The sequence below is a fragment of the Salmo salar genome, chromosome 13 (assembly GCF_965601325.2).
Source record: "Salmo salar chromosome 13, fSalSal1, whole genome shotgun sequence".
NCBI classification, from domain to species: Eukaryota; Metazoa; Chordata; class Actinopteri; order Salmoniformes; family Salmonidae; genus Salmo; species Salmo salar.
In genome coordinates, this window is record NC_138303.1 from 82,488,731 (window position 1) to 82,516,549 (window position 27,819).

General features: G+C 44.5%; 1 protein-coding gene across 1 annotated transcript; it reads left to right on the plus strand.

Moving 5' to 3' along the window:
* The first annotated feature begins 615 nt into the window (after positions 1-615).
* On the plus strand, positions 616-16,869 carry LOC106568063 (sialate:O-sulfotransferase 1). Its single transcript, XM_014138067.3, has 8 exons — positions 616-1,313; positions 1,562-1,676; positions 2,738-2,931; positions 4,875-4,996; positions 11,582-11,762; positions 11,961-12,125; positions 12,383-12,583; positions 15,847-16,869. The coding sequence occupies exons 1-8, from the start codon at positions 905-907 to the stop codon at positions 16,191-16,193; spliced, it is 1,734 nt and encodes a 577-aa protein (XP_013993542.2). The 5' UTR covers positions 616-904; the 3' UTR covers positions 16,194-16,869.
* Positions 16,870-27,819: the final 10,950 nt, after the last annotated feature.

Sequence of the window (27,819 nt, forward strand, 5' to 3'; positions counted from 1 at the left end):
TTGTAATTTGGGTGAACTATCCCTTTAATGCTTTTGATGTGGGTCACAAATCCAATTGAAAATGCTATTGAAAATCACTAATTTCCATAACTCTCAATCCGAGTTGCCGCTTAAACATAATTGGTTTGATATGGTACAAATTGTCAAAAGATGGTTCACAAACCCATGTCTGTGGAGCTTTACAAATGTACCAACACACTGAGGAGAGTCAGGGAAACAAGAACATAATACAGATGGTGCTGTGATACTGTCATGCTGCCAGTGTAATTGAGGCAGAATGATGGATATTTTCTAAGCCAAGACAAGCGTAAAGCTGAGAAACTGTTCTGTAGCTAACAGGAAGATAACCTCTTCCCACACACCCTCTGACACCAGATATAATATCACACCAGGTTCAGAGGAAAGACAAACAACAAATAGCAAGGGAAATGACTTTATGCTCACTGCTCTAGAACAGAAAAACAATCTTATATGTCAACATGAACTGTAGATCTAATCCACAAAGCATTTGTATATACGTTTCCCTTGTATATTCTATAGGGGTTGTATACAAAGATAATTATATTCTGCCTATTAAAATCTTATTTGCTTCAATTTTGTTGCCCAAGGTGAAACTACTGGCTTCCAGGGTTTGCTGGCTGTTCTGTTGCCTTGGAGATTACTGTAAAGTCTGGTGCTGCTGTGACTCATCTGAGGGATCTGATTACACAGTGGTCTTTTTGGTCTCCTGTCCAGAGGCATGGCTATTAAGCGCGGAGCCTCATTAACCATCTGAAGCTGCAGCCAGGTAGCCTACCTACTGTCACTGGACTGATGGGCTTATAATGAAGCTGTAGATCCCTCACCCCTCTCTCTGGAATGGTGGCTCACTAAGGATCAAATAGCCACCAGCTGGACATTGGGAATGGCCACGCCCCTCTACAGGCTGTGTTGCTTCCTGCGGCGAGCTCAGATGCTCCTCCTCTTCTTGGGTATCGCCTACCTGATGGCAGGGAGCATTCTGCTGCTGCAGCGCTCCAGCCTGACCCTGAGGACCACCCAGCCACCAGGCAGTGCCAGCCTCTCTTCTCTCATGGCACTGCCAGCGCCTCCCACAGCCGTGAGGGCTGCCCCCGGCCTGGGGATGAGGGCGCGCTCCAGATGGGCAGCCCCCCAGGGCGTGTTGGGTGGTGGAATAGGCATCAAGATGGGGCGGCACTGGCCCACATCCCGGCACCTGGGGGTCCAACATCTGCACCGCCGCTGGTTCCACGGTCTGATGCCAGACGCACAGGAGCAGAGGGGTCCTCTACAAAGCAATACCAGGCACAAAGGTACCACCTACCCACTGCAACATTGTTTACTTTATTGCCAACATAGGTATAGTTTAACCGCTGACTGCATACCAGACCTGGTTTAAATAGTATTTGTTCCAGACTCACTGACAGGACTGAGAGCCTAAAATCTGTTGCAAACCTGTGTCACCATCACTTCTCAATAGTGTTGTACTAAATTATTAATATTGTTGTTTGAATGGATATAATATGGCTTTTCATTAACTGCTTTGTTTTGACATGGCAAGGGACCTACATGGGCTGCTTCATGCATGATGCCAATGATCAAGCCCTGGGGGGAACCGTATTGTATGACCTGCGCAAAATGACCAGTTCTTTGTGTCAAGACACCTGCTCAGAAAGGTAATGAGTCTGGAACCATGGAGAGCTGCGGCTATTTGGTTAATTATTCTGTCTCAGTCGCTGGGATGAATAGATCCTGTGTTCCAATGGGGAAGAATGGTGGTGTGTGTGTGTGTGTGTGTGTGTGTGTGTGTGTGTGTGTGTGTGTGTGTGTGTGTGTGTGTGTGTGTGTGTGTGTGTGTGTGTGTGTGTGTGTGTGTGTGTGTAGTGGAAGGCCAGATCTGCGTTAGAGATGCAGAATAAGATTTAATGGGTATTAGAGGAGTGTTAGTATACATTCAAATTATTGACAAAACTGCATAAATCAATTTATGCCAAAACCAGCAGTGCAATATTCCACAGTACGTTTAGACACAGGAAATGATTGCCACAAAAACAATTAGCCAAAGCAAACAGAATCAATCCATGTGGACTGCTGGGAGGATATTCAGCCAGAATCATATGCCTGCTGAACCTTTCCTCCACCCACGTGGAGAGTAGAGTCATGCTTTTAGCTGTCAACATTGAAATAAAGCACAAATAAAAGTCTCGGAAATGTTTGGTGGAGCTCAAAGCAAATGCAAAAAGGTCATTTTGAATAGGTCCTCTCTTTCCAAGGAGAGAGGATAAAGGTACTTGAGGTAGGATGACTCATTTCGCCCTTGGGATTAGAAAGGACCTCCATCATCCACCCAGAGCTATTACTGTGATCTAGTCAATGGTGAAAACTGTTACCAGCCAGCACCACAGAGCAATGAATGCTGTGCTTCTCCGCTGCCTGCCCTGATTGATTCAATTAAAATGTTTAGTATTTATTCACATGCTGGCCTGGGGTTATGCAATCTGGTGTCCTTTGGGGAAAATTAGCCCAAGGCTAATGATGGTTAAAGACAGCCCTGGGCTAAGGCACTGAGGTGAGAGGGTCTGTGTGTTTGTGTGTGTGTGTGTGTGTGTGTGTGTGTGTGTGTGTGTGTGTGTGTGTGTGTGTGTGTGTGTGTGTGTGTGTGTGTGTGTGTGTGTGTGTGTGTGTGTGTGTGTGTGTGTGTGTGTGTGTGACCTATGTGCTCGTCTCCTCTCTGCAGTGGGTACCGATTTGCAGGTCTGGAGTACGGAGCAGAATGTCACTGTGGTAACCACATCAGCAGCTCGCGGGCCCAGGAGGAGGACTGTAGCCTGGTCTGCAGGGGGGAGAGAGGCGAGAGGGGAGTCCCCTGTGGGGGTGTGGGGCGCCTCTCAATCTACAAGGTGGAGGAACAGCTCCCGGGACAGAGGAAATGTAAGTACACTCAATCAGGATAGAGCACTGGCTGATTGAACGGCTGTAATACTTTACTAATCTCTGATCTTAACTTTTTTTGTACATAATGTTTCCGCCGTCGTTTCCTATGATCATCAGAACAGCTATTACTAACCTCGATTTGGAGGAGGACTTCCATTTCAGGCCCAACTCCCCGGCACCTGAAAAATTTGCGTGCTTATTCCCCTCCTGTACTCCCTGTTCACCCACGACTGCGTGGCCGCACACGACTCTAACACCATCATTAAGTTTGCCGACGACATGACGGTGGTGGGCCTGATTACCGACGACGATGAGACAGCCTATAGGGAGGAGGCCAGAGACGTGCCAGGACAACAACCTCTCCCTCAACGTCAGCAAGACAACAGAGCTGATCGTGGTCTACAGGAATTGAAAGGCCAAGCACACCCCATCCACATCGACTGGGTTGTAGTGGAGCAGGTCGAGAGCTTCAAGCCCCTCGGTGTTCACATCACTAAGAAATAATCATGGTCCACACACACCAACACAGTCGTGAAGAGTGCACGCCAACGGCTCGTCCCCCTCAGGATGCTGAAATGATTCGGAATGGGCCCTCAGATAATCAAAAGGTTCTTCAGCTGCAACATTGAGAGCATCTGAACTAGTTTCATCACCGCTTGGTATGGCAACTGCTTGGCATCCGATCACAAGGTGCTTCAGAGAGTAATTAACCAATAGCTACCCGGACTATCTGCATTGACCCTTTTTGCATTGTCTTTTGACTCATCACATACGCTGATATTGCTGTTTATTATCTATCCTGTTGCCTAATCAAATCAAATCAAATCAAGCTTTATTTCTACAGCACATTTCAGACATGGAATGCAACACGATGTGCTTCACAGGAAAAAACTAATTAAAACAATGACAATATTTACTACACAACAAACATAAGAGGATAAAAAACGAAAGAATAACAATAAAAACTGAACGACTAAAAAGCACCCTAAGGAAAACAAAGCTAAAAAGGTGTGTTTAAGATTTCTTTTACAAATGTCCACAGTTTCGGCCCCCATCAGGTTCTCTGGCTATGCCAGAGGCTGGGGACATAGTAACTAAATGCTGCCTCTCCATGCCTCTTGGTCCTAGGCTTTGGGATAGTTTAAAGGCCAGTGCCAAAGCACTTGAGGGACCTACTGGGTACATAACGTAAAAGCATGTTTGACATGTATTGGGGTGCACAATCGTGGATTGATTTAAATAGAAGAATCTTCAAATTAATTCTAAACTTACAGGCAGCCAGTGCAGAGACCTTAAAACCAGTATTATGTGTGCTCTCCGTCTGGTCTTGGTCAGGACCCATGCTGCAGCATTCTGTATGTTTTGCAATGGCCAATGGCTTTCTTGGGTAGACCAGACAGGAGAGCATTACAGCAGTCAAGCATGTTTGTAATAAAAGCATGGATGAGTCTCTCTCTATCAGGCTGGGAGAGAAATCCTATTGCCTAGTCACTTTATCTATACCTATATGTACCTCAATTACCTCGCACCCCTGCACATCAACTCGGTACTGTCACCCCGTGTATATAGCCAAGTTATCATTACCCATTGTGTATTTATTCCTCGTGTTATTGTTTCTTTTTTTCTATTATTTTTAAAAATGTGTCACTGCATTGTTGTGAAGGGCCAGTAAGTAAGCATTTCAGTGTTAGTCTACATCTGTTGTTTACAAAGCATGTGACAAAATACAATTTGATTTTAAAATTTGATTTAGCAATTTGAAAAGTTGATAATAGGTAGATTTCTATGGCCAATGTTTCCTTTAAGCTTGGCAGTGTAAGACTATGCTTGTAGATCATTTGCAATTATCAATACAGAGAAACAGAGGAAATACATTCAAGGAATGTAGCTATGTTTATACGATGTGGTCTGATGTCTGCATACCTCTATTCTACTCACAGTCAGAAACGTCCGCTACGGTGGCTGCTTCAAGGTTCCAAAGAACACCACCAACACCTTCCCTGTCTACTCCTTTCAACCAAACTCCACTTCACAGACCTGCATCGAGACCTGCACAGATAAGGTTTGATTCTGTTCCCAAAAAGAAACTCTGAAAATCACTGAACCATTTATTTCATCTTCACTCCCAGCCCAGACCCCAGTCTTCCTCACACAGACCTAGGAGTGAGGTATCATCGATCATGGCCTGTCTGCTCCCTGGAGATGGGAGATGGGAATGGCATGGCTCTGTGTGATTGAGAGCCTGGAACACCATTTGACTGTTTAAGGTTTAATGTCCCTCTAAGGAGAAATAGATGGGCTCTGGAATCAGTCCTTCACGCTGAATGGGTGCATCAGTTGGGTCAAATCAAATCAAAGTTTATTGGTCACGTACACAGATTAGCAGATGTTATCTCAGGTGCAGCAAAATGTGTGTGCTTCTAATTCCAACAGTGAAGTTTTTAAAAATAAATATCAGTACAAGCAATGTCAGAGACAGGAATATAAATATATAGAATACAGTACCAGTCAAAGGTTTGGACATACCTACTCATTCAAGGGTTTTTCTTAATTTTTTTACTATTTTCTACATTGTAGAATAGTAGTGAAGACATCCAAACTATGAAATAACACATATGGAATCAAGTAATAACCAAAAAAGTGTTAAATATATTTTAGATTTTAGATTATTCAAAGTAGCCACCCTTTGCCTTGATGACAGCTTTGCACACTCTTGGCATTCTCTCAACCAGCATCACCTGGAATGCTTTTCCAACAGTCTTGAAGGAGTTCCCACATATGCTGAGCACTTGTCAGCCTGTAGGTGTGTTGGGTCATTGTCTTGTTGAACAAAATTATAGTCCCACTAAGTGCAAACCAGATGGGAAGGCATATCGCTGCAGAATACTGTGGTAGCCATGCTGGTAAAGTATGTCTAGAATTCAAAATAAATCATTGACAATGTCACTAGCAAAGCACCCCCACACATCACACCTCCTCCGTTCTTCACGGTGGGAACCACACATGCGGAGATCATCCGTTCACCTACTCTGCGTCTCACAAAGACACAACGGTTAAAATCAAAAATCTCAAATTTGGACTCATCATACTAAAGGATCGATTTCCACCAGTCTAATGTCCATTGCTTTTTTGTTGTTGGCCCAAGCAAGTCTCTTCTTCTTATTGTTGTCCTTTAGTAGTGGTGTCTTTGCAGCAAATCGATCATTAAGGCCTGATTCAAGCAGTCTCTTCGGAACAGTTGATTTTGAGATGTGTCTGTTACTTGAACTCTGTGAAGCATTTATTTGGACTGCAATTTCTGAGGCTGGTAATTCTAATGAACTTATCCTCTGCAGCAGAGGTAACTCTGGGTCTTCTGTTCCTGTGTTTGTCCTCATGAGAGCCAGATTCATCATTGCGCTTGATGGTTTTTGCAACTGCACTTGAAGAAACTTTTGAAGTTCTTGAAATGTTCTGGATTGACAGACCTTCATGTCTTAAAGTAATGATGGACTGTCGTTTCTCTTTGCTTATTTGAGCTGTTCTTGCCATAATAAGGACTTGGTCTTTTTACCAAATAGGGCCATTTTTTGTTTAACAAAGCACACCGGTTAATTCCAAATCAAAACACATTTTATTGGTCACATATACATGGTTAACATATGTTATTGCGAGTGTAGCGAAATGCTTGTGCTTGTGCAGCAATATATAACAAGTAATATCTAACAATTCCACAACAAAAATGTAATACACACACATCGAAGTAAAGAAATGGAATAAGAATGTATAAAAATATGGATGAGCAATGTCAGAGCAGCATAGTATAGAATACAGTATATACATATGAGATGAGTAATGCAAGATATGTACACATTGTTAAATTGGCAATATTATAGTGACTAGTGTTCCATTTGTTAAAGTGGCCAGTGATTTCAAGTCTGTATATAGGCAGCAGCCTCTCTGTGCTAGGGATGACTGTTTCCACCTTCTCCTCTGCTGTCCCGTCGATGTGGATAGGGGTGTGCTACCACGATCATCTCCTTTTGTTTTGTTGACGTTGAGAGAGAGGTTATTTTCCTGACACCACACTCCAAGAGCCCTCACCTCCTCCCTGTAGGCTGTCTCGTCGTTGTTGGTGATCAAGCCTACGACTGTTGTGTCGTCTGCAAACTTGATGATTGAGTTGGAGGCGTACATGGCCATGCAGTCATGGGTGAAGAGGGATTACAGGAGGGGGCTGAGAACGCACCCTTGTGGGGCCCCAGTGGTGAGGATCAGCAAAGTAGAGATGTTGTATCATACCTTCCCTACTTGCGGGTGGGCCATCAGGAAGTCGAGGACCCAATTGCACAGGGTGGGGTTGAGACCCAGGGCCTCAAGCAATGGGTACTATGGTGTTGAATGCTGAGCTATAGTCAATTAACAGCATTCTTATATTCCTCTTGTCCAGATGGGATAGGGCGGTGTGATGGCAATTGCATCATCTGTGGACCTATTGGGGCAGTAAGCAAATTGAAGTGGGTCTAGGGTGACAGGTAAGGTGGAGGTGATATGATACTTGACTAGTCTCTCAAAGCACTTCATGATGACAGAAGTGAGTGCTACAGGGCTGAGAACGCCGTCCGCGAATGTTTGTAAGAAGTCATAGAACGAAGTCTCTCGGACATTCGTTTTCCGTTTTATAAAATTCTCAAATGTTTGTCATTTTTCCGCTGCCCCTAGTAAGGGACCATACATTTGCACTATGGAGTTTCTCATCAACCATACAGCAAATTCCAAAATGTTCCCTTCATGTATGGAATGACTACTCTGTTTGTATTCTGCCATATTCCCAGTCACCTTGCCATGGTTAAATACGGTGGTTCGTGCTTTCAGTTTTGCGTGAATGCTGCCATCTATCCACAGTTTCTGGTTAGGGTAGGTTTTAATAATCACAGTGGGTACAACATCTCCTATACACTTCTTGATAAACTCAGTGACAGTTTTGGTGTACACATCCATATTATTCTCAGAGACTGCCCGGAACATATCCCAGTCCGCGTGATTAAAACAATCTTGAAGCGTGGATTCCAATTGATCAGACCAGCATTGAATAGTCCTTAGCACGGGCGCGTCCTGTTTGAGTTTCTGCCTATAGGAAGGGAGGAGGAAATGGAGTCGTGGTCAGATTTGCCGAAAGGAGGGCGAGGGAGGGCCTTATATGCATCCCAAAAGTTAGAGTAACATTGGTCCAGTGATTTTCTAGCACGAGTGCTACAGTCAATATGCTGATAGAATTTAGGTAACCGTTTCCTCAAATTTGCTTTGTTAAAATCCCCAGCTACAATAAATTCAGCCTCAGGATATATGGTTTCCAGTTTGCATAAAGTCCAGTGAAGTTCCTTGAGGGCCATCGTGGAATCGGCTTGAGGGGGGATATACACGGCTGTGACAATAACCATAGAGAATTCTCTTGGGAGATAATACGTTCAGAAATTTATTGTGAGGAATTCTAGGTCAAGTGAACGAAATGACTTGATTTCCCTTATGTTGTTTCAATTACACCATAAGTCGTTAATCATGAAACATACATCCCCGCCCTTCTTCTTCCTGGAGAGATGTTTATTCCTTTTGGCACGATGCACTGAGAATTCATGTGGCTGTACCAATTCCGAGAGCATATCCCGAGAGAGCCATATTTCCATGAAACAGAGTATATTACAATCCCTGATGTCTCTGGAAAGCAATCCTTGCCCTGATCTCGTCTACTTTGTTATCTAGGGACTGGACATTAGCGTGTAATATACTCAGAAGCGGTGGGTGGTGTGCGCGCCTCCTAAGTCTGACTAGAAGACCTCTCCGACTCCCTCTCCTCCGGCGTCATTGTTTTGGGTCGGCCTCTGGGATCAGTTCAAATGCCCTGGGTGGTGCGAAGAAAGGGTCTGCTTCGGGAAAATTGTATTCCTGGTCGTAGTGCTGGAAAGTTGACGCCGCTCTGATATCCTCTTAGTTTTTTCCGGCTGTATGTAATAACACTTAAGATTTTCCGGAATAACAATGTTATAAATAATGCATAAAACAACAAAATACTGCAACACTTCCTAAGGACTAGAAGCGAGGCAGCCCCCTCTGTTGGAGCCATTTTGCAAATTGAAATGCATACCAGGTCATGAAGCTGGTTGAGAGAATGCCAAGAGTGTGCAAAGCTGTCATCAAGGCAAAGAGTGGCTATTTGAAGAATCTCAAATTTACATTTTTGTCATTTAGCAGACGCTCTTATCCAGAGCGACTTACAGTAGTGAATGCATTAAAAAAAAAAATTGTACTGGCCCCCCGTGGGTATCAAACCCACAATCCTGGCATTGCACACACCATGCTCTACCAACTGAGCCACAGGGAAGACCGTGGTCAGATTTGTTTAAATAAAATATATTTTGATTTGTTTAACACTTTATTTACTACATGATTCCATATCTGTTATTTCATAGTTGATGTCTTCACTATTATTCTACAATGTATAAAATAGTAAAAATAAAGAAAAACCTTTCAATTAGTAAGTGTGTCCAAACTTTTGACTGGTACTGTACATGTACTTATGTGTGTGTATATACAGTGTGAACAGTATATGAATAGAAAAGTTGTGTACAGTAGTAGTTATGTAGAATGAGCCATGAATAGAATATAGTTTAATTACAGTGCAATCAAAAAGTATTCAGACCCCTTCCTTTTTTCCACATTTTGTTACGTTACAGCCTTATTGTAAAATGGATTCAATTACATGTTTTCCTCATCAATCTACACACAATACCCCATAATGATGAAGCAAAAACAGGTTTTTAGACATTTTTGCAAATGTATAAAAATTCAACATAAACTGAAATACCTTACATAATTATTCAGACCCTTTGCTATGAGACTCGAAATTGATTTCAGGTGCATCCTGTTTCCATTGATCATCCTTGAGATGTTTTTACAACTTGATTGGAGTCCACCTGTGGTAAATTCAATAAATTGGAAAGGCACACCTGTTTATATAAGGTCGCACAGTTGACAGAGCATCTGGCTAGAACAGTGACTGAGGTTCAGGGCACTGGGCGGAGGCCGGCTAGTGGTGACTGATTAACAGTCTGATGGCCTGGAGACAGAAGCTGTTTCTCAGCTTCTCGGTCCCAGCTTTGATGAACCTGTACTGTCTCCACCTTCTAGATGGTAGCGGGGTGAACAGGTCTTGGCTCGGGTGGCTGAGGTCCTTGATGATGTTCTTGGCTTTCCTGTGACACCGGGTGCTGTAGATATCTTGGAGGACAGGCAGTGTGCCACCGGTGATGCATTGGGCTGACCGTACCAACCTCTGGAGAGCCCTGCGGTTGGGGACAGTGCAATTGCCTTACCAGGCAGTGATACAGCCCGACAGAATGCTCTCAATGGTGCATCTGTAGAAGTTTGTGAGGGTCTTCTGGGCCAAGCCAAATTTCTTCAGTCTCCAGAGGTTGAAGTGGAGCTGTTGCGCCTTCTTCACCATGCTGTCTGTGTGAAGGGACCATTTACGGATGTCAGTGATGTGCACGCCGAGGAACATGAAGCTTTTGACCCTCTCCATTGCGTCTCCATCGATGTGGATGGGGGCGTGCTCTCTCTGTTGTCTCCTGTAATCCACTATCAGCTCCTAAGTATTGTTGAGGGAGAGGTTATGATCCTTGCACCACTCTGCTAGGGCTCTCATCTCCTCCCTGTAGGCTGTCTCATCAATGTGTGTAATCAGGCCTACCACTGTTGTGTCGTCAGCAGCTTGATGATTGAGTTGGAGATGTGTGGCCACACAGTCATGGGTGAACAGGGAGTACAGGAGGGGGCTGAGCACGCGTGGCAGAGGTGTTGTTGCCTAGCTTCACGACTTGGGGTCGGCCCGTCAGGAAGTCCAGGACCCAGTTGCACAGGGAGGGGTTCAGACCCAGGGCCCTCAGCTTAATAATGCTTGGAGGGCACTATGGTGTTGAAGGCTGAGCTGTAGCCGAAGAACAGCATTCTTACATAACTATTTATCTTGTCCAGGTGGGATAGGGCAGTGTGCAGTGCAATGGTGATTGCGTCGTCCGTGGATCAGTTGGGGCGATATGCGAATTGTAGTGGGCCTAGGATGTTGGGTGAGGTGGTCCTCTGCTCTGCTCTGCTTTACACACAAATGGCTGGAAGAAATATCACAGCCTTGTCTATGTGATGATAATAGTGTATTTGATTTAGCCTATTCACTCTGTATGTGTTTGTACTTTGTGCTTTGTGTGTTTTAACATTAGCTTATCTTCCAGTGCCGTGTCAATAAACAAAGAGAACTGTACCAGCATATAACACAACTGCCTCTCTCCAGAGTCAGTCTCGATAGAAGTTGTAATTCCATATTGTGTGGAGGTGATGGGGGCTATACTGGGGCTATACAATATCGAATAGGAAAAATCTAAGACAACTTGTGCAAAAAACATCTGAACTTTAGAATCAAAGGAATCAAAGAAAATGGAGCAGAAGTGGTTCAGACATCTTATATAACCCACCCATCATGTCACTCAAGGGTAAAATCACATCCAATCCACCAGAGGAGGAATGAGTGACCAGTCATATTCCTTGCACTGTAAATTACTGCTTGAAGTTATGCCTCTGATGTTTTTTATTGATCCTGGTTCGGTTTCTACTGCAGGAGCTCCCACTGGCTGTGTTGAGGAAGCCACATTGTTACTGTGTCTGGGCCTCGTTTCTGTTTAGACTGAGTCAACGTTTGCCACTGGACCAGCCATGTCTGGAGACTAATGGCACAGAGCACACTGATGCATCCCCGTCTGACCAAGACTACTTCCAGGTCTACCAGACACCTGTACTTGGTGAGAGCCTTGAATAACCTTTAGTTTCACCGATACTACAGTCCAAGTTTTCAACCATAAAAAATATATGGACTTTATAATTCACTGCAACTGTAATTAAGCTCTTAGCAACAGCATGCTACAATACACTATCTCAGAGATAGATCAATGGCGTGTTTTTATGGCGATGATCAACCCTGCTGATTCTTCCTCATTCAGACTCTAGGTGCAAAGAGAGGACATTTCTGCCTGAGAGGTCTACCTCCCTGGTTGCTCTCTCTAGCTTCCCCGGAGCTGGAAACACCTGGGTACGCCACCTGATCGAGCTGGTGACGGGCTACTACACTGGTAGCTTCTACTTCGATGGCTCGCTTTACAATAGAGGTGAGGCTGTGAACACAGCTCGGGTGTTGTGATGGATAATAGCACATACTGTGAATGCTTGATGTTTCTCTACTGAAATGTATCATTGCATGTTTTTGAGTATGCGCAAAAAATTGTTATACCATGGAGCTCTCATAGAGAATTTCCAATGAATGCACTTGTACAGTACCTACAAATGGCAATAACAGCTTGAATGCTCTGTGACGCATAAGTTTTCAGAGGTTTGATCATCTTGGGTATCTGGGTTTTTCTACCAGGTTTCAAAGGGGAGAAGGACTACTGGAAGAGTGGGCGTAGCATCTGTGTTAAGACACATGAGAGTGGACAGAGAGAAATAGAGATGTTTGACTCTGCCATCCTGCTGATCCGTAACCCCTACGGTTCCCTCATGGCAGAGTTCAACCGGAAGTGTGCTGGACACCTGGGCTATGCCACAGACGCACAGTGGAGGAGCAAAGGTAACACCACACAACAAGCACAACAAGCACAGTGGTTAGGGAAATGGACTGGGGGTTATGTGGTAACTAAGGAATGCAAAATGATTAAGGCATATAAAAAAAACAAGATTTGGGGATTTTGGTCAACTGTTTGCCTTGAACAAAAGTCTGTTTCAAACAGACGTTCATGACTGGTGACAAATGTTCACGTCAGCTGCTATACCTCGCTGCATAGACTCTGAACGTGAGATGTCAGCATAGTCTCCACACATCACACATTGATAAGATACACTACATTACCAAAAGTAGGTGGACACCTTCTCATCGAATATCTCATTCCAAAGTCATGGGCATTAATATGGAGTTGGTCCCCCCCCCCCCCCCCCCCCCCCCATTGCTGGTATAACAGCCTCCACTCTTCTGGGAAGGCTTTCCACTAATGTTGCAGGGACTTGCTTCCATTCAGCAACAAGAGCATTAGTGAGGTTGAGCACTGATGTTGGGTGATTAGGCCTAGCTCACAGTCGGCGTTCCAATTCATCCCAAAGGGGTTTGATAGGGTTGAGGTCAGGGCTCTGTGCAGGCCAGTCATGTTCTTCCACACCAATCTCAACAAACCATATCTGTATGGACCTCGCTTTGTGCATGGGGACATTAGCATGCTGAAACAGGAAAGGGCCTTCTCCAAACTGTTGCCACAAAGTTGGCAGCACAAATCATCTAGGATGTCATTCTATGCTGTAGCGTTAAGATTTCCCTTCACTGGAACTAAAGGGCCTAGCCCGAGCCATGAAAAACAGCCCCAGACCACTAACTTTACAGTTGGAACTGATTCATCCGTCAGACTGCCAGATGGTGAAGCTTTTCAATTCAAATCGAATACAAAAGGTGTAGACGTTACAGTGAAATACTTACTTACAAGCCCTTAACCAACAATGCAGTTTTAAGAAAAATAGCCACCCCCAAAATAAATAAAAGTAACAAATAATTAAAGAGCAGCAGTAAAATAACAATAGCGAGGCTGTGTACAGGGGGTACCAGTACAGAGTCAATGTGCGGGGGCACTGGTTAGTTGAGGTAATTGAGGTAATATGTACATGTAGGTAGAGTCATTAAAGTGACTATGCATAGATAATAATAGAGAGTAGCAGCTTAAAAGAGAGGGGGGCAATGCAAATAGTCTGGGTAGCAATTTGATTATATGTTCAGGAGTCTTATGGCTTGGGGGTAGAAGCTGTTTAGAAGCCTCTTGAACCTAGACTTGGTGCTCCAGTACCGCTTGCCGTGCGGTAGCAGAGAGAACAGTCTATGACTAGGTGGCTGAAGTCTTTGACCATTTTTAGGGCCTTCTTCTGACACCGCCTGGTATAGAGGTCCTGGATGGCATACCTCTATACCACTACCCTCTGTAGTGCCTTGCTGTCGGAGGCCGAGCAGTTGCCATAACCAGGCAGTGATGCAACCGGTCAGGATGCTCTCGATGGTGCAGCTGTAGAACCTTTTGAGGATCTGAGGACCCATGCCAAATCTTTTCAGTCTCCTGAGGAGGAATAGGTTTTGTCGTGCCCTCTTCATGACTGTCTTGGTGTGCTTGGACCATGCTAGTTTGTTGATGATGTGGACACCAAGGAACTTTAAGCTCTCAAACTGCTCCACTACAGCCCCGTCGATGAGAATGGGGGCATGCTCGGTCGTGGAAACCCATTTCACGAAGCTTCCGATGAACAGTTATTGTGCTGACATTGCTTCCAGAGGCAGTTTGAAACTCGGTAATGAGTGTTGCAACCGAAGACAGACGATTTTTACATTCTACATGTAACCGATGTGAAATGGCTAGCTAGTTAGCGTTGGTGCGCGCTAATAGAGTTTCAATCAGTGACGTCATTCGCTCTGAGACCTTGAAGTAGTTATTCCCCTTGCTCTGCTTTTGTGGCGCAATGGGTAATGATGCTTCATGGGTGTCTGTTGTTGATGTGTGCAGAGGGTCCCTGGTTTGAGCCCAGGTAGGGGCGAGGGATGGAAGCTATACTGTTACATTGATGCTGTTAATCCAGACCACTGGTTGCTGTGGAAAAGGGGGGTGAGTGTAACTGATGTGAAATAGTTAGTGGTGGTGTGCGCTAATAGCGTTTCAATCTGTGACGTTTCTTACTCTGAGACCTTGAAGTAGTTGTTCCCCTTGCTCTGCAAGGGCAGTGGCTTTTGTGGCACGATGGGTAACGATGCTTCATGGGTGACTGTTGTTGATGTGTGCAGAGGGTCCCTGGTTCGAGCCCAGGTAGGGGTGAGGAGAGGGATGGAAAATAAACTGTTACATTGATGCTGTTGACCTGGATCACTAGTTGCTGCGGAAAAGGAGGAGGTCAAAAGGGGGGTGAGTGTAACCGATGTGAAATGGCTAGCTAGTTAGCGTTGGTGCGCGCTAATAGCATTTCAATCAGTGACGTCACTCGCTCTGAGACCTTGAAGTAGTTGTTCCCCTTGCTCTGCAAGGGCCGTGGCTTTTGTGGCGCGATGGGTAACGATGCTTCGTGGGTGTCAGTTGTTGATGTGTGCAGAGGGTCCCTGGTTCGAGCCCAGGTAGGGGTGAGGAGAGGGATGGAAAATAAGCTGTTACATTGATGCTGTTGACCTGGATCACTAGTTGCTGCGGAAAAGGAGGAGGTCAAAAGGGGGGTGAGTGTAACCGATGTGAAATGGCTAGCTAGTTAGCGTTGGTGCGCGCTAATAGCATTTCAATCAGTGACGTCACTCGTTCTGAGACCTTGAAGTAGTTGTTCCCCTTGCTCTGCAAGGGCCGTGGCTTTTGTGGCGCGATGGGTAACGATGCTTCGTGGGTGTCAGTTGTTGATGTGTGCAGAGGGTCCCTGGTTCGAGCCCAGGTAGGGGCGAGGAGAGGGACGGAAGCTATACTGTTTCATACGTGCTTCGGCACTCGGCGGTCCCGTCCTGTGAGCTTGTGTGGCCTAACATTTTGCGGCTGAGCCGTTGTTGCTCTTAAAAGCTTCCACCTCACAAAAACAGCACTTACAGATGACCGGGCAGCTCTAGCAGGGCAGAAATGTGATGAACTGACTTGTTGGAAAAGTGGCATCCTATGACGGTGTCATATTGAAAGTCACTGAGCTCTTTAGTAAGGCCAGATTGCATTGCTGTGTGCTCAATTTTATACACGTCAGCAATGGGTGTGGCTGAAATAGCCGAATCCACTAATTTGAAGGGGTGTCCACATACTTTTGTATATAAAGTGTACCTATTTTCCCCCTCTCCTCTGTTTACTTCAGAATGGCCAGAGTTTGTTGACAGCTACGCCCCCTGGTGGGCATCCCACGCTCTGAGCTGGCTGCAGTTTGGCCGTCGGCTGCTGGTGGTACACTACGAGGACCTGCAGAGGGCGCTCTTCCCCCAGCTCCGCCTCCTCACTTTGTTCCTCAACGCCACCATGATGGAGGAGAGGCTGATGTGTGCCAAAAGCAACCAGGACGGACACTTCAAACGCTCTGGGGGGGCCCAGCGGCCTTCCTTCGACCCCTTTACAACAGAGATGAGGAGCACCATCGATTCCTACATACTCAAGGTGGACCAGGCCCTGAGGGACAGGAACTACAACGGCCTGCCACACAAATACTAACCCAGATGATCACCAGCTCATCCACACTACAGCCCAAAAGGACATGACAACAACTGAAGGGGGAAGGTGCAATCTCTGCCACCACTCCAAGGGGAGTTGTCCAGTCAACTAATTAGCATGGTTGGGTGAAAGTTTTTAGATGTGTTGAAGAATTCTGTGAGCTACAAATCATTTCCAGAAGAGTGGCTCAGAGGGAAGGTGACTGTATGAACACACCAATGATGCACTTGACATTGCCAACCCACTGTGAATGGCTGCAGAGAGTTGTGGAGTAACAATGAGTTAGACTTTAGTGTGAACTGTCAGTTTCACTGGGATGAAAACATTGCTGAACATTACAGCTCCTGCTGAAAGTGACACATTCCCCTTTTTACTGCAGGCATTCAGAGTATGGAACAATTTCCTGTCTGCACAAACAATTCCATCAAGCATTGTAGACTGTGAGGCCTTTAGCTTGTAATGGAATCTTTAGGTCGTTTGAATTTGTTTTGGATTTTTGTGATGTTTAATATCAGTTTTACTGATAGAGGGCGGTTAAACAGAAAACATGCCATCCAACAATGTAATCTGGTGGTTGTATTGGACTTTTGCTAATTAAATGTCCTATGTTTAGCTCTATTGTCAGGTTTTCCATTATTGGTTGAATGATGACTCATATCTTGTTGTGGTAGTCAGTGGGTAGTGAAACTGAGGTGTTTGGTCTTATGCAGGCTTTTTTGTTTGTTTGTGGTTGTATCAGTTTGTAAGTGGCTTCCATTTCTCTGAGAGACATAAAGTGACACTGTACTGGGTAAACAGCCCATTCGTAGCACTGTGTACCATATCTTGTACAAATTGTGGCTGGTCTAATAGCTTTGGTCTAATTTGGTCTAGTAGCTTTCCCATGTTTATAGGGGAAAGTGTACCGCTTGAGAATAGAATATGGACACTTGAGTGCAAGATATTTTCCCAAATTATAATTTTTAATTGCATGCTTAATGTTCAGTCTGTTACTGCAAACAACAAGTCAACACATTGGGAAGATAATGGCCAGAAAGGTATTTGAAGATAGACAAACAAACAATTGGTCATATTAATGAATCTAAAAACTGGATCCATGCACAGACAGACGGCAGCACTGGCATCTGTTTATGTAGATTAGCGGCATAGTTGTGGAACAAAACAAACACAGACTAATTAGAAAATAAATATGGTGCAATTCTCTGGCTGTCTGCCATTGTGTTTGGCTGATGACAGACTATAAAGAATTTCACACAAAGACAACGGAAAACTAATCAACTCATTGAACCCTATCATTTAAATTAGAATTTGTTGAGTTTTTTGGGGTGTGTTACAATGCATTTGCATAGTGATGTGGGCTCTAAGCCACTGAGTCAAGATGTTGAAACACTTCCTATCAAAACCCTCAGTGATACTATTAACCCATCTGTCAAAGGCTGAGTCTGTAACTCAGTCATTACAACATCTAACCCTGGCACAAGGGTGACAACTATAGTGTAACTAGCTCATTGAACTATAGTCAGCTCAATGCATTGCTCTCAATGTGTTTTCAAATGCAGCTTTTTTTCCGGAGGTGGAGTTCATTGGTTTAATCCAAAAGTAACAACTTTGGAACTATAAAATCAAGGCCTAGATTCAATCAGATCAAGTGTATTCCTGCGATAGCCGACACCCGCATAGATGATGTTTTGGCAGGGTCGGACGTGTAACTGCATTGGAGCTGTCAAATCGGTGAGCAGCTGCTCTTGATCATTGTTACGAAGCCACCCGCGTCCCACTCGCATTAGAAGTTCAGAACGAGAAAGTGTAGCTAATATAGAAACAATGACGCTCAAATTTAAAATTATTAAATGAAATAATGATGATTTCTATCAGCATAATCAAGAATTCCAGTGTTTGAACTTGTAAACAAGGCTACATGGCAATTCTATTAAAGCAACTCCGTGCAGCCACTGGCAATGTCCGATTTAGGTATAATGCCAGGAGCTGCTTGTGGATTTGATAGCTCTAACGCAGTTCCACCTCCGACACCGCCTAAACAACCGCTATGTGGATGTCAGCTAAAGCGGGTCTAATTTAATAGAGCCCCAAGTAACAGCTAAGTTCGAAGAGCACTGTCCACTATAAAGTCAAGGGTTTTGAATTAAAGCTGGAATCCTTAGTTGCAATATCTATTTTTGAACATTTAAATGAATTATACAGTGCCTTCCCAAAGTCATACCCCTTGACTTATTCCACATTTTGTTGTGTTACATCCTGAATTCAAAATTGATACAATTAATATTTTTATCAGTCATCTACACACAATACCCCATAATGAATAAGTGAAAACATGATTTTTAGAACATTTGTGAAATTTATTGAAAATGAAATACAGAAATATCTCATTTACATAAGTATTCACACCCCTGAGTCAATACTTTGTAGAAGCACCTTTGGCAGCGATTACAGCTATGAGTCTTTCTGTATAAGTCTCTAAGAGCTTTCCACACCTGGATTGTCCAACATTTTCCCATTATTATTATCAAAATCCTTCAAGCTCTGTCAAATTGGTTATTGATCATTGCTTGACAACCATTTTCAGGTCTTGCCAAAGATATAAGCAGATTTAAGTCAAAACTGTAACTCAGCCACTGAGGAACATTCACTGTCTTCTTGGTAAGCAAGTTCAGTGTAGATTTGTCCTTGTGTTTCAGTTTATTGCCCTGCTGAAAGGTGAATTAATCTCCCAGTGTCTGGTGAAAAGTAGACTGAACCAGGTTTTACTCTGTGATTGTGCCTATGCTTAGCTCCATTCTGTTTATTTTTTTCTCCTGAAAAACTCCCCATTCCTTAACAATTACAAGCATACTCATAACATGATGCAGCCACAACTAACTATACTTAAAAATATGGAGAGTGGAACTCAATAATATGTTGTATTGGATTTGCCCCAAACATAATACTTTTTATTCAGGACAAGAAGTTACTTTGCCACATTTTTTGCAATATTAGTTTAGTGTATTGTGGCAAACAGGATGCATGTTTTGGAATATTTGTATTCTGTACAGGCTTCCTTCTTTTCACTCTGTCAATTAGGTTAGTACTGTGGAGTAACTACAATGTTGATCCATCCTCAGTTTTCTCCTATCACAGCCATCAAACTCTGTAACTGTTTTAAAGTCACCATTGGCCTCATGGTGAAATCCATGAGTGGTTTCCTTCCTCTCTGGCAACGGAGTTAGGAACGACGCTTGTATCTTTGTAGTGACTGGGTGTATTGATACACGATCCAAAGTGTAATTAATAGCGTCACCATGCTCAAAGGGATCTTCAGTGTGTTCTTTTTTTCATTTTTACTCATCTACCAATAGGTGCCCTTCTTTTCAAGGCATTGGAAAACCTCCATTGTGTTTGTTTGAAATCCATTGCTCAACTGAGGGACCTTACTGGTAATTGTAAACTCAGCAAAAAAAGAAACGTATTTTCAGCAAACATAACATGTGTAAATATTTGTATGAACATAACAAGATTCAACAACTGAGACATAAACTGAACAAGTTCCACAGACGTGACTAACAGAAATGGAATAATGTGTCCCTGAACAAAGGGGGGTCAGTATCTGGTGTGGCCACCAGCTGAATTAAGTACTGCAGTGCATCTCCTCCTCATGGACTGCACCAGATTTGGCAGTTCTTGCTGTGAGATGTTACCCCACTCTTCCACCAAGGCACCTGCAAGTTCCTGGACATTTCTGGGGGGAATGGCCCTAGCCCTCACACTCCGATCCAACAGGTACCAGAAGTGCTCAATGGGATTGCGATCCGGGCTCTTTGCTTGCCATGGCAAGAACGAGCAGTATGGCTGGTGGCATTGTCATGCTGGAGGGTCATGTCACGATGAGCCTGCGTAAAGGGTACCACATGAGGGAGGGGGATGTCTTCCCTGTAACGCACAGCTTTGAGATTGCCTGCAATGACAACAAGCTCAGACCGATGATGCTGTGACACACTGCCCCAGAACATGATGAACCCTCCACCTCCAAATCAATCCCGCTCCAGAGTGCAGGCCTCGGTGTAACGGTCATTCCATTCAACGATAAACGCAAATCCGACCATCACCCCTGGTGAGACAAAACTGCGACTGGTCATGGAAGAGCACTTTTTGCCAGTCCTGTCTGGTCCAGTGATGGTGGGTTTGTGCCCATTGTCGACGTTGTTGGCGGTGATGTCTGGTGAGTACCTGTCTTTCAACAGGCCTACAAGCCCTCAATCCAGCCTCTCTCAGACTATTGCAAACAGTCTGAGCACTGATGGAAGAATTGTTCGTTCCTGGTGTAAGTCGGACAGTTGTTGTTGCCATCCTGTACCTGTCCCGCAGGTGTGATGTTTGGATGTACCGATCCTGTACAGGTGTTACACGTGGTCTGCCACTGCGAGAACGATCAGCTGTCTCCCTGTAGCGTTGTCTTAGGCATCTCACAGTATGGAAATTGTAATTTATTGCCCTGGCCACATCTGCAGTCCTCATGCCTCCTTGCAGCATGCCTAAGGCACATTCACACAGATGAGCAGGGACCCTGGGCATCTTTATTTTGGTGTTTTTCAGAGTCAGTAGAAAGGCCTCTTTAGTGTCCTAAGTTTTCATAACTGTGACCTTAATTGCCTACTGTCTGTAAGCTGTTAGTGTCTTAACGACCGTTCCACAGGTGCATGGTTCATTGAACAAGCATGGGAAACAGTGTTTAAACCCTTTACAATGAAGATCTGTGAAGTTATTTGGATTTTTACAAATTATCTTTGAAAGACAGGGTCCTGAAAAAGGGATGTTTCTTTTCTTGCTGGGTTTATGTGTGGGGTACAGAGATGATTTTTGAATGAGTGAGTCCATGCAACTTACTACGTGACGAAAATCTTTACTCCTGAACTTATTTAGGCTTGCCATTACAAAGGGGTTGAATACATGAGACATTTCAGCGTTTCCTTTTAAATTTGTTGCCAAAATTACATTTTGAAATTATGGATCCCCATTAGCTGCTGCCAAAGCAGCTCTTCCTGGGGTACAACAAAATTAAGGCCGTTTATACTATACATTCAAAGATTTCACAACACACTGTGTGCCCTCAGGCCCCTACTCCACCACATATCTACAGTACTAAATCCATGTGTATGTATAGTGCGTGTGTTATTGTGTGTGTATGCATGCGTCTGTGCCAACATTTGTTGCTTCACAGTCCTGCTGTGTGTAGGCCAGTGACAACATCTAAATGTAATGCATTTTAAATTCAGGGTGTAACATATTTTTTTTTGAAAAAGTCATGGGGTGAGAATACTTTCTGAAAGGCACTGTATAATATACTGCTCAAAAAAATAAATGGAACACTAAAATAACACATCCTAGATCTGAATGAATGAAATAATCTTATTAAATACTTTTTTCTTTACATAGTTGAATGTGCTGACAACAAAATCACACAAAAATAATCAATGGAAATCCAATTTATCAACCCATGGAGGTCTGGATTTGGAGTCACACTCAAAATTAAAGTGGAAAACCACACTACAGGCTGATCCAACTTTGATGTAATGTCCTTAAAACAAGTCAAAATGAGGCTCAGTAGTGTGTGTGGCCTCCACGTGCCTGTATGACCTCCCTACAACACCTGGGCATGCTCCTGATGAGGTGGCGGATGGTCTCCTGAGGGATCTCCTCCCAGACCTGGACTAAAGCATCTGCCAACTCCTGGACAGTCTGTGGTGCAACGTGGCGTTGGTGGATGGAGCGAGACATGATGTCCCAGATGTGCTCAATTGGATTCAGGTCTGGGGAACGGGCGGGCCAGTCCATAGCATCAATGCCTTCCTCTTGCAGGAACTGCTGACACACTCCAGCCACATGAGGTCTAGCATTGTCTTGCATTAGGAGGAACCCAGGGCCAACTGCACCAGCATATGGTCTCACAAGGGGTCTGAGGATCTCATCTCGGTACCTAATGGCAGTCAGGCTACCTCTGGCGAGCACATGGAGGGCTGTGCGGCCCCCCCAAAGAAATGCCACCCCACACCATGAGTGACCCACCACCAAACCGGTCATGCTGGAGGATGTTGCAGGCAGCAGAACGTTCTCCACGGCGTCTCCAGACTCTGTCACGTCTGTCACATGTGCTCAGTGTGAACCTGCTTTCATTTGTGAAGAGCACAGGGCGCCAGTGGCAAATTTGCCAATCTTGGTGTTCTCTGGCAAATGCCAAACGTCCTGCACGGTGTTGGGCTGTAAGCACAACCCCCACCTGTGGACGTCGGGCCCTCATACCACCCTCATGGAGTCTGTTTCTGACCGTTTGAGCAGACACATGCACATTTGTGGCCTGCTGGAGGTCATTTTGCAGGGCTCTGGCAGTGCTTCTCCTGCTCCTCCTTGCACAAAGGCGGAGGTAGCGGTCCTGCTGCTGGGTTGTTGCCCTCCTACGGCCTCCTCCCTGTCTCCTGATGTACTGGCCTGTCTCCTGGTAGCGCCTCCATGCTCTGGACACTACGCTGACAGACACAGCAAACCTTCTTGCCACAGCTCGCATTGATGTGCCATCCTGGATGAGCTGCACTACCTGAGCCACTTGTGTGGGTTGTAGACTCCGTCTTATGCTGCCACTAGAGTGAAAGCACCGCCAGCATTCAAAAGTGACCAAAACATCAGCCAGGAAGCATAGGAACTGAGAAGTGGTCTGTGGTCACCACCTGCAGAACCACTCCTTTATTGGGGGTGTCTTGCTAATTGCCTATAATTTCCACCTGTTGTCTATTCCATTTGCACAACAGCATGTGACATTTATTGTCAATCAGTGTTGCTTCCTACGTTTGATTTCACAGAAGTGTGATTGACTTGGAGTTACATTGTGTTGTTTAAGTGTTCCCTTAATTTTTTTGAGCAGTGTATATAACCCAAACATCACATATCTGTCATAAGACATGGCACCAAATTTGTAGAATAGCAGGAAATTTGCTTTAAAATGCTCAATTCTGTCTCATTGTAATGTCTAGAATAGCTATGAAACTGCAATTTTTTTCTCTAAGCCCCATGGCAAAATGTGTAGAATTGTAGGAAAGTCGGTGGAGTGTGCGGAGGAACGGGGTGATATGAGAGAACTTGGGAAGGTTGAAAACCAGGCGGGCTGCAGCGTTCTAGACAAGTTGCAGGGGTTTGATTGCACAAGCGGGGAGCCCAGCCAACAGAGAGTTGCAGTAGTCCAGACAGGAGAGGACAAGTGCCTGGATTAGGACCTGTGCGAGGTAGGATCGTACTCTATGGATGTTGTTGAGCATTAACCTCCAGGAGCGGGTCACTGCTTTGATGTTTGCAGAGAAGGACAGGGTGTTGTCCAGTGTCATGCCAAGGTTCTTGTACTCTGGGCGGGCGACACTGGAGTTGTCAACCGTGTTGGAGAGGTCTTTGAGCAGACAGGCCTTCCCCAGGAGGAGAGCAGTGCCTTCTTGTCGAGGTTGAGCTTGAGGTGGTGGGCCGACATCCAAGTTGAGATATTAACCAGGCATGCAGAGATGCATGTCGCCACCTGGGTGTCAGAAGGGGGGAAGGAGAAAAGTAGTTGAGTGTCATCCACTTGATAGGAGTGATAGGAGACCCCATGTGAGGATATGAGAGAGCCGAGTGACTTGGTGTATAGAGAGAAGAGAGGGCCTAGAACCTAGCCCTGAGGGACAACAGTAAAAAGTATGTGGTACAGACACAGATCCTCTCCACGTCACCTGTTAGGAGCAGCCTGCCAGGTAGGATGCAATCCAAGAGTGGGCAGAGCCTGAGACACCCAGACATGAGAGGGTGGAGAGGAGGATCTGTTGGTTTACGGTGTTGTAGGCAGCGGATACATCTAGGAGGATGAGAAAAGAGGATAAAGAGTCAGCCTTGGCAGTGCGAAGAACCTCCATGACACAGAACAGTCTTAGTTGAGTGACCCGTCTTGAAGCCTGACTGGTGAGGGTCAAGAAGATTGTTTCAAAGAGAGATAACAAGAAAGTTGAGACAGCACACTCAAGTATTTTAGAAAGAAAGGGATACAGGTCTATAGTTTGACGTCAGATGAGATGAGTGTTGGTTTCTTGAGGGGAGCAACTCGGGGCATTTTAATGAGGGAAGTGCAGAATGGGAGAAGGTCTCCAGAGATGGTCTGGAGAAGGGAGGAGGGAAATGGGGTCAAGCGGGCAGGTTGTCAAGCAGCCAGACCTTACTTGTTGCAGAATGTCATCTGGAGAGAGAGGGAGAAAGAGGTCAAGGCATAGGGTAGTTCTGTGTGAGAGAGACCAGTGGACTCAATAGGCTGAGTGAATGAGTAGCGGATGTCATCAACATTTTTTCTAAATGGTTAACAAAGTCATCTGCAGTGGTGGATAATTAAGGAGGGAGGAGAAGTTGAAAATGAGTTTCCTAAGGTTAGAGTCAGAAGCTTGAAATTTAGAGTGGTAGAAAGTGGCTTTAGCAGTGGATACTGAGGAAGATACGGTATAGAGAAGGGAGTGAAAGGATGATAGGTCCACTGGAAGTTTAATTTTCCTCCATTTTCACTCAGCTGCCCGCAGTCCTGTTCTGTAAGCTCGCAATGAGTCACTCAGCCATGGAGCAGGAGGGGAGAGCCGAGCTGGCTGGAAGGAAAGGGGACAGTGCGAGTCAAAGAATGTGGAAAGGGAGGAGAGTAGGGTCGAAAGAGGCAGAATCAGGAGATAGGAGGGAGAAGGATTTAGCAGAAGGGAGAGATGATAGGATAGAAGAGGAGACAATAGTGGGAGAGAGAGCGAAGATTGCGACGGTGCATGATCATCTGGGTAGCGGCTGAGTGGTTAGAGTTGTTGGAAAGGGAGACGAAAGGAAACAAAGTAGTGATCAGACACCTGGAGGGAGGTTACAGTGAGATTAGTAGGCGAGCAGCCTCTAGTAAACTATGCCCATTGTCTGGCTTGTGAGTTGGAGGATATTGGGAAAGGGTGAGGTCAAAAGAGACGAGGGGAAAGAGTTGTAAGGAAATCAATCGAGGGCAGACATCGCCAAGAACGAAGAGTGGTGAACCATCGTCAGGAAATGACCGTCAAGCTCATTGAGGAATTCTCCAAGGGCACCTGGTGGGCTTTAGATGACAATAATGCTAAGCTTGAGTGGACAAGTGACAGCATGGAATTAAAATGAGATGGACAGTTGAGAGAGGGAGAAGAGAAAATCTCCACTTAGGAGAAATGAGTAGACCTGTGCCACCACCGTGATGACCAGATGCTCTCTGACTATGAGAGAAAATAGTCAGATGAAGAGAGAGCAGCTGGGGGTGGCAGTGTTCTCTTGGGTGATCCATGTCTCTGTCAGGGCCAAAAAGCAAAAGGGACTGAAGGGCAGCATAGGCCGAGATGAACTCTGTTCTTTATCTCAGTTCCAAATGCTGCCAGAGACCCGGAATTCCACACGGATTGTGCGCGCAGGGTACACTAAATTAGAAGGGTTGCAGCCAAGGGGTGGGGAATGCCTGTAAAGCCTACATGGAGAGGTGCGAACAGGTATAGAAAACTCACACATAGATGACAAAGCTACAAAATACCAAAATTAGATAATCTGTAAAATGCTCAAGTGAGAGAGTGGTGTGGAGCTTTCCTCTCTTTCCTTCCTCGAACAACTCCGCAGAACTGTCTTTGTTTCGGCAATGGTCTTAGTTTTCCGCTGAGGAACCAGGGGAGACTGTAGAACTAACACTAATTGCTAATTGCCTAGCAGAGGTGGAGAGCACGCCTCCCTGTACTAATTGCTGATTGCTTAGGAGAGGTGAAACGACTCCCCCCTTCAATACAGCCACTGATTACCAAAACAAGACACAAATTGCCCTGCCCCTTGATCCTGGTTGATGTGTCAACAACTATCTGCAAATGATGAGCAGTCAGCAGTTCCCACACCAAGTAGGCCACTGGGAAGTCAAGCAGCACTTAAAGTAGATGGCCCTAGCTAGCAAAAATACAGTACTAGACAACAACAGATGAAGACAAAATAAATTACACTTTTCACTCCTGAAGATATCAGGACTCCTCTAGCTATAGAATTAAGTACTTTAAGAATATAACTTTAATGCCTCGTGAGCTTAGTTCAACTGTCATACCAAATCAGAACCCAAAATACCAGCTTGTTTTACTCCAATGTTTGTAAACAATGTAAATATAAACAAGCACAGTATAGCCTCAAAACATGGTTAAAATTATAATTTTGATATCATGGATGGTCAGTCCTTGCATCCATAGCTCAGTCTATGAATTTGAGAGTGGTTAGAATTCTCCAGGCTCACCCCTCCGCTTTTTACCAAAACACCGACTGGGTGACAGCGTTGTTATTGTTTCAAGGATTCTAGCTTTACGGATACTCTACTCTAAAACATTACAAAAGCATTTGGAGAAATGTTGCCCAGGGTAAGTCTAATAAATTATGCATCTTTGGAAAAAAGTAAAGTATGAGAAGCATTTCCCAGGGGGATGCAGAGTGAAGTATAGAAATTAATGATATCCAAACTTAAACCACCTTTCCTTATAACACTGACAGCTCTTAATTTCTGCGTCCAGAGTGACAAGTGTATAGTTGGCCATCATGTTGATTGCCTTACCTACTAGAACAGGTCTGTCTGTCATCTCACTGTTCTTTCTCTCAGCAACACTTTACAGTGTGAATAATAGGGTTAAAATATGTATGTGAAGGCATAATGGACCCCCTGTGTGGTAGCCTGCCAAACAGTTCTATTGGACTGACTGACTGTCTGTGTTGAATTGACGGACCAAACGGACGACTCCATCTGCTAAGTAGTATGTGACATTAAAACCCACAGGAACAGTCAACATGGTGACAACAAAACACAATCCCTTTCTCCACAGCCAGAGAGAGCATTTCCTTCTGTTTCTCACATTGTGGCTAAAGGATTCTTATTTTCATTGCAAATAGATTATACAAAAAAATATATTGGCCCATCTACCGCTTCGGAGGACAAAAGTAACTTGGTTTGAATTTGTTGTATTTATTTTGTTACATATACAGTGCATTATTCATGCCTTTTACATACATGTTACTTTTATACATAGTATTACATGACATACAGTACATATAGTTTGATATACACATTACACATTAAATGGTACTCAGGCATATTTGGTGTACATGATATGGTGTATTCGGTCTTGGCTATTACAGATCATGAGCTTTTAATCCCAGCCCTCAGCTACACTCAGCCCATCCCACCTATCTCCGTGGATCCCCCTCTCTTGATTTCCATGTGCATTTATTTTTCAACAGTGCTGTGATGTTTTTATAATCTCATAGTATCCACAGATTGTAAATTAAAGATCAATATTTTTGTTAAGAATATTATTAGATTATTGATTGACAATGGCTTTCCAAATTGCCCAACAGCACTATTTGTAGGGTTAGGTTTTTAGGTGAATGTTGTAATTTTTCAGCCAATGCTGAACCTGTGACCATAAACTAGCTACATGGGGGCAATACCAGAATAAATTATCTAATGACTATCTGTTTCTTCACAGCAAAATATGCAGAGCTGAATTGGTTGTATGCCCCATATACTGCACATAACATTCTGTTGGTGGCAATCATTTTTTATAATAATTTA

Bases quoted from the DNA above. Each gene is read 5' to 3' on its own strand.
- LOC106568063 (XM_014138067.3), top strand. From the start codon at position 905: ATGGCCACGCCCCTCTACAGGCTGTGTTGCTTCCTGCGGCGAGCTCAG. The intron at 1,677-2,737 runs GTAATGAGTCTG...TCCTCTCTGCAG, and splicing joins CAAGACACCTGCTCAGAAAG to TGGGTACCGATTTGCAGGTC. The intron at 12,126-12,382 runs GTGAGGCTGTGA...TTTTTCTACCAG, and splicing joins TGGCTCGCTTTACAATAGAG to GTTTCAAAGGGGAGAAGGAC.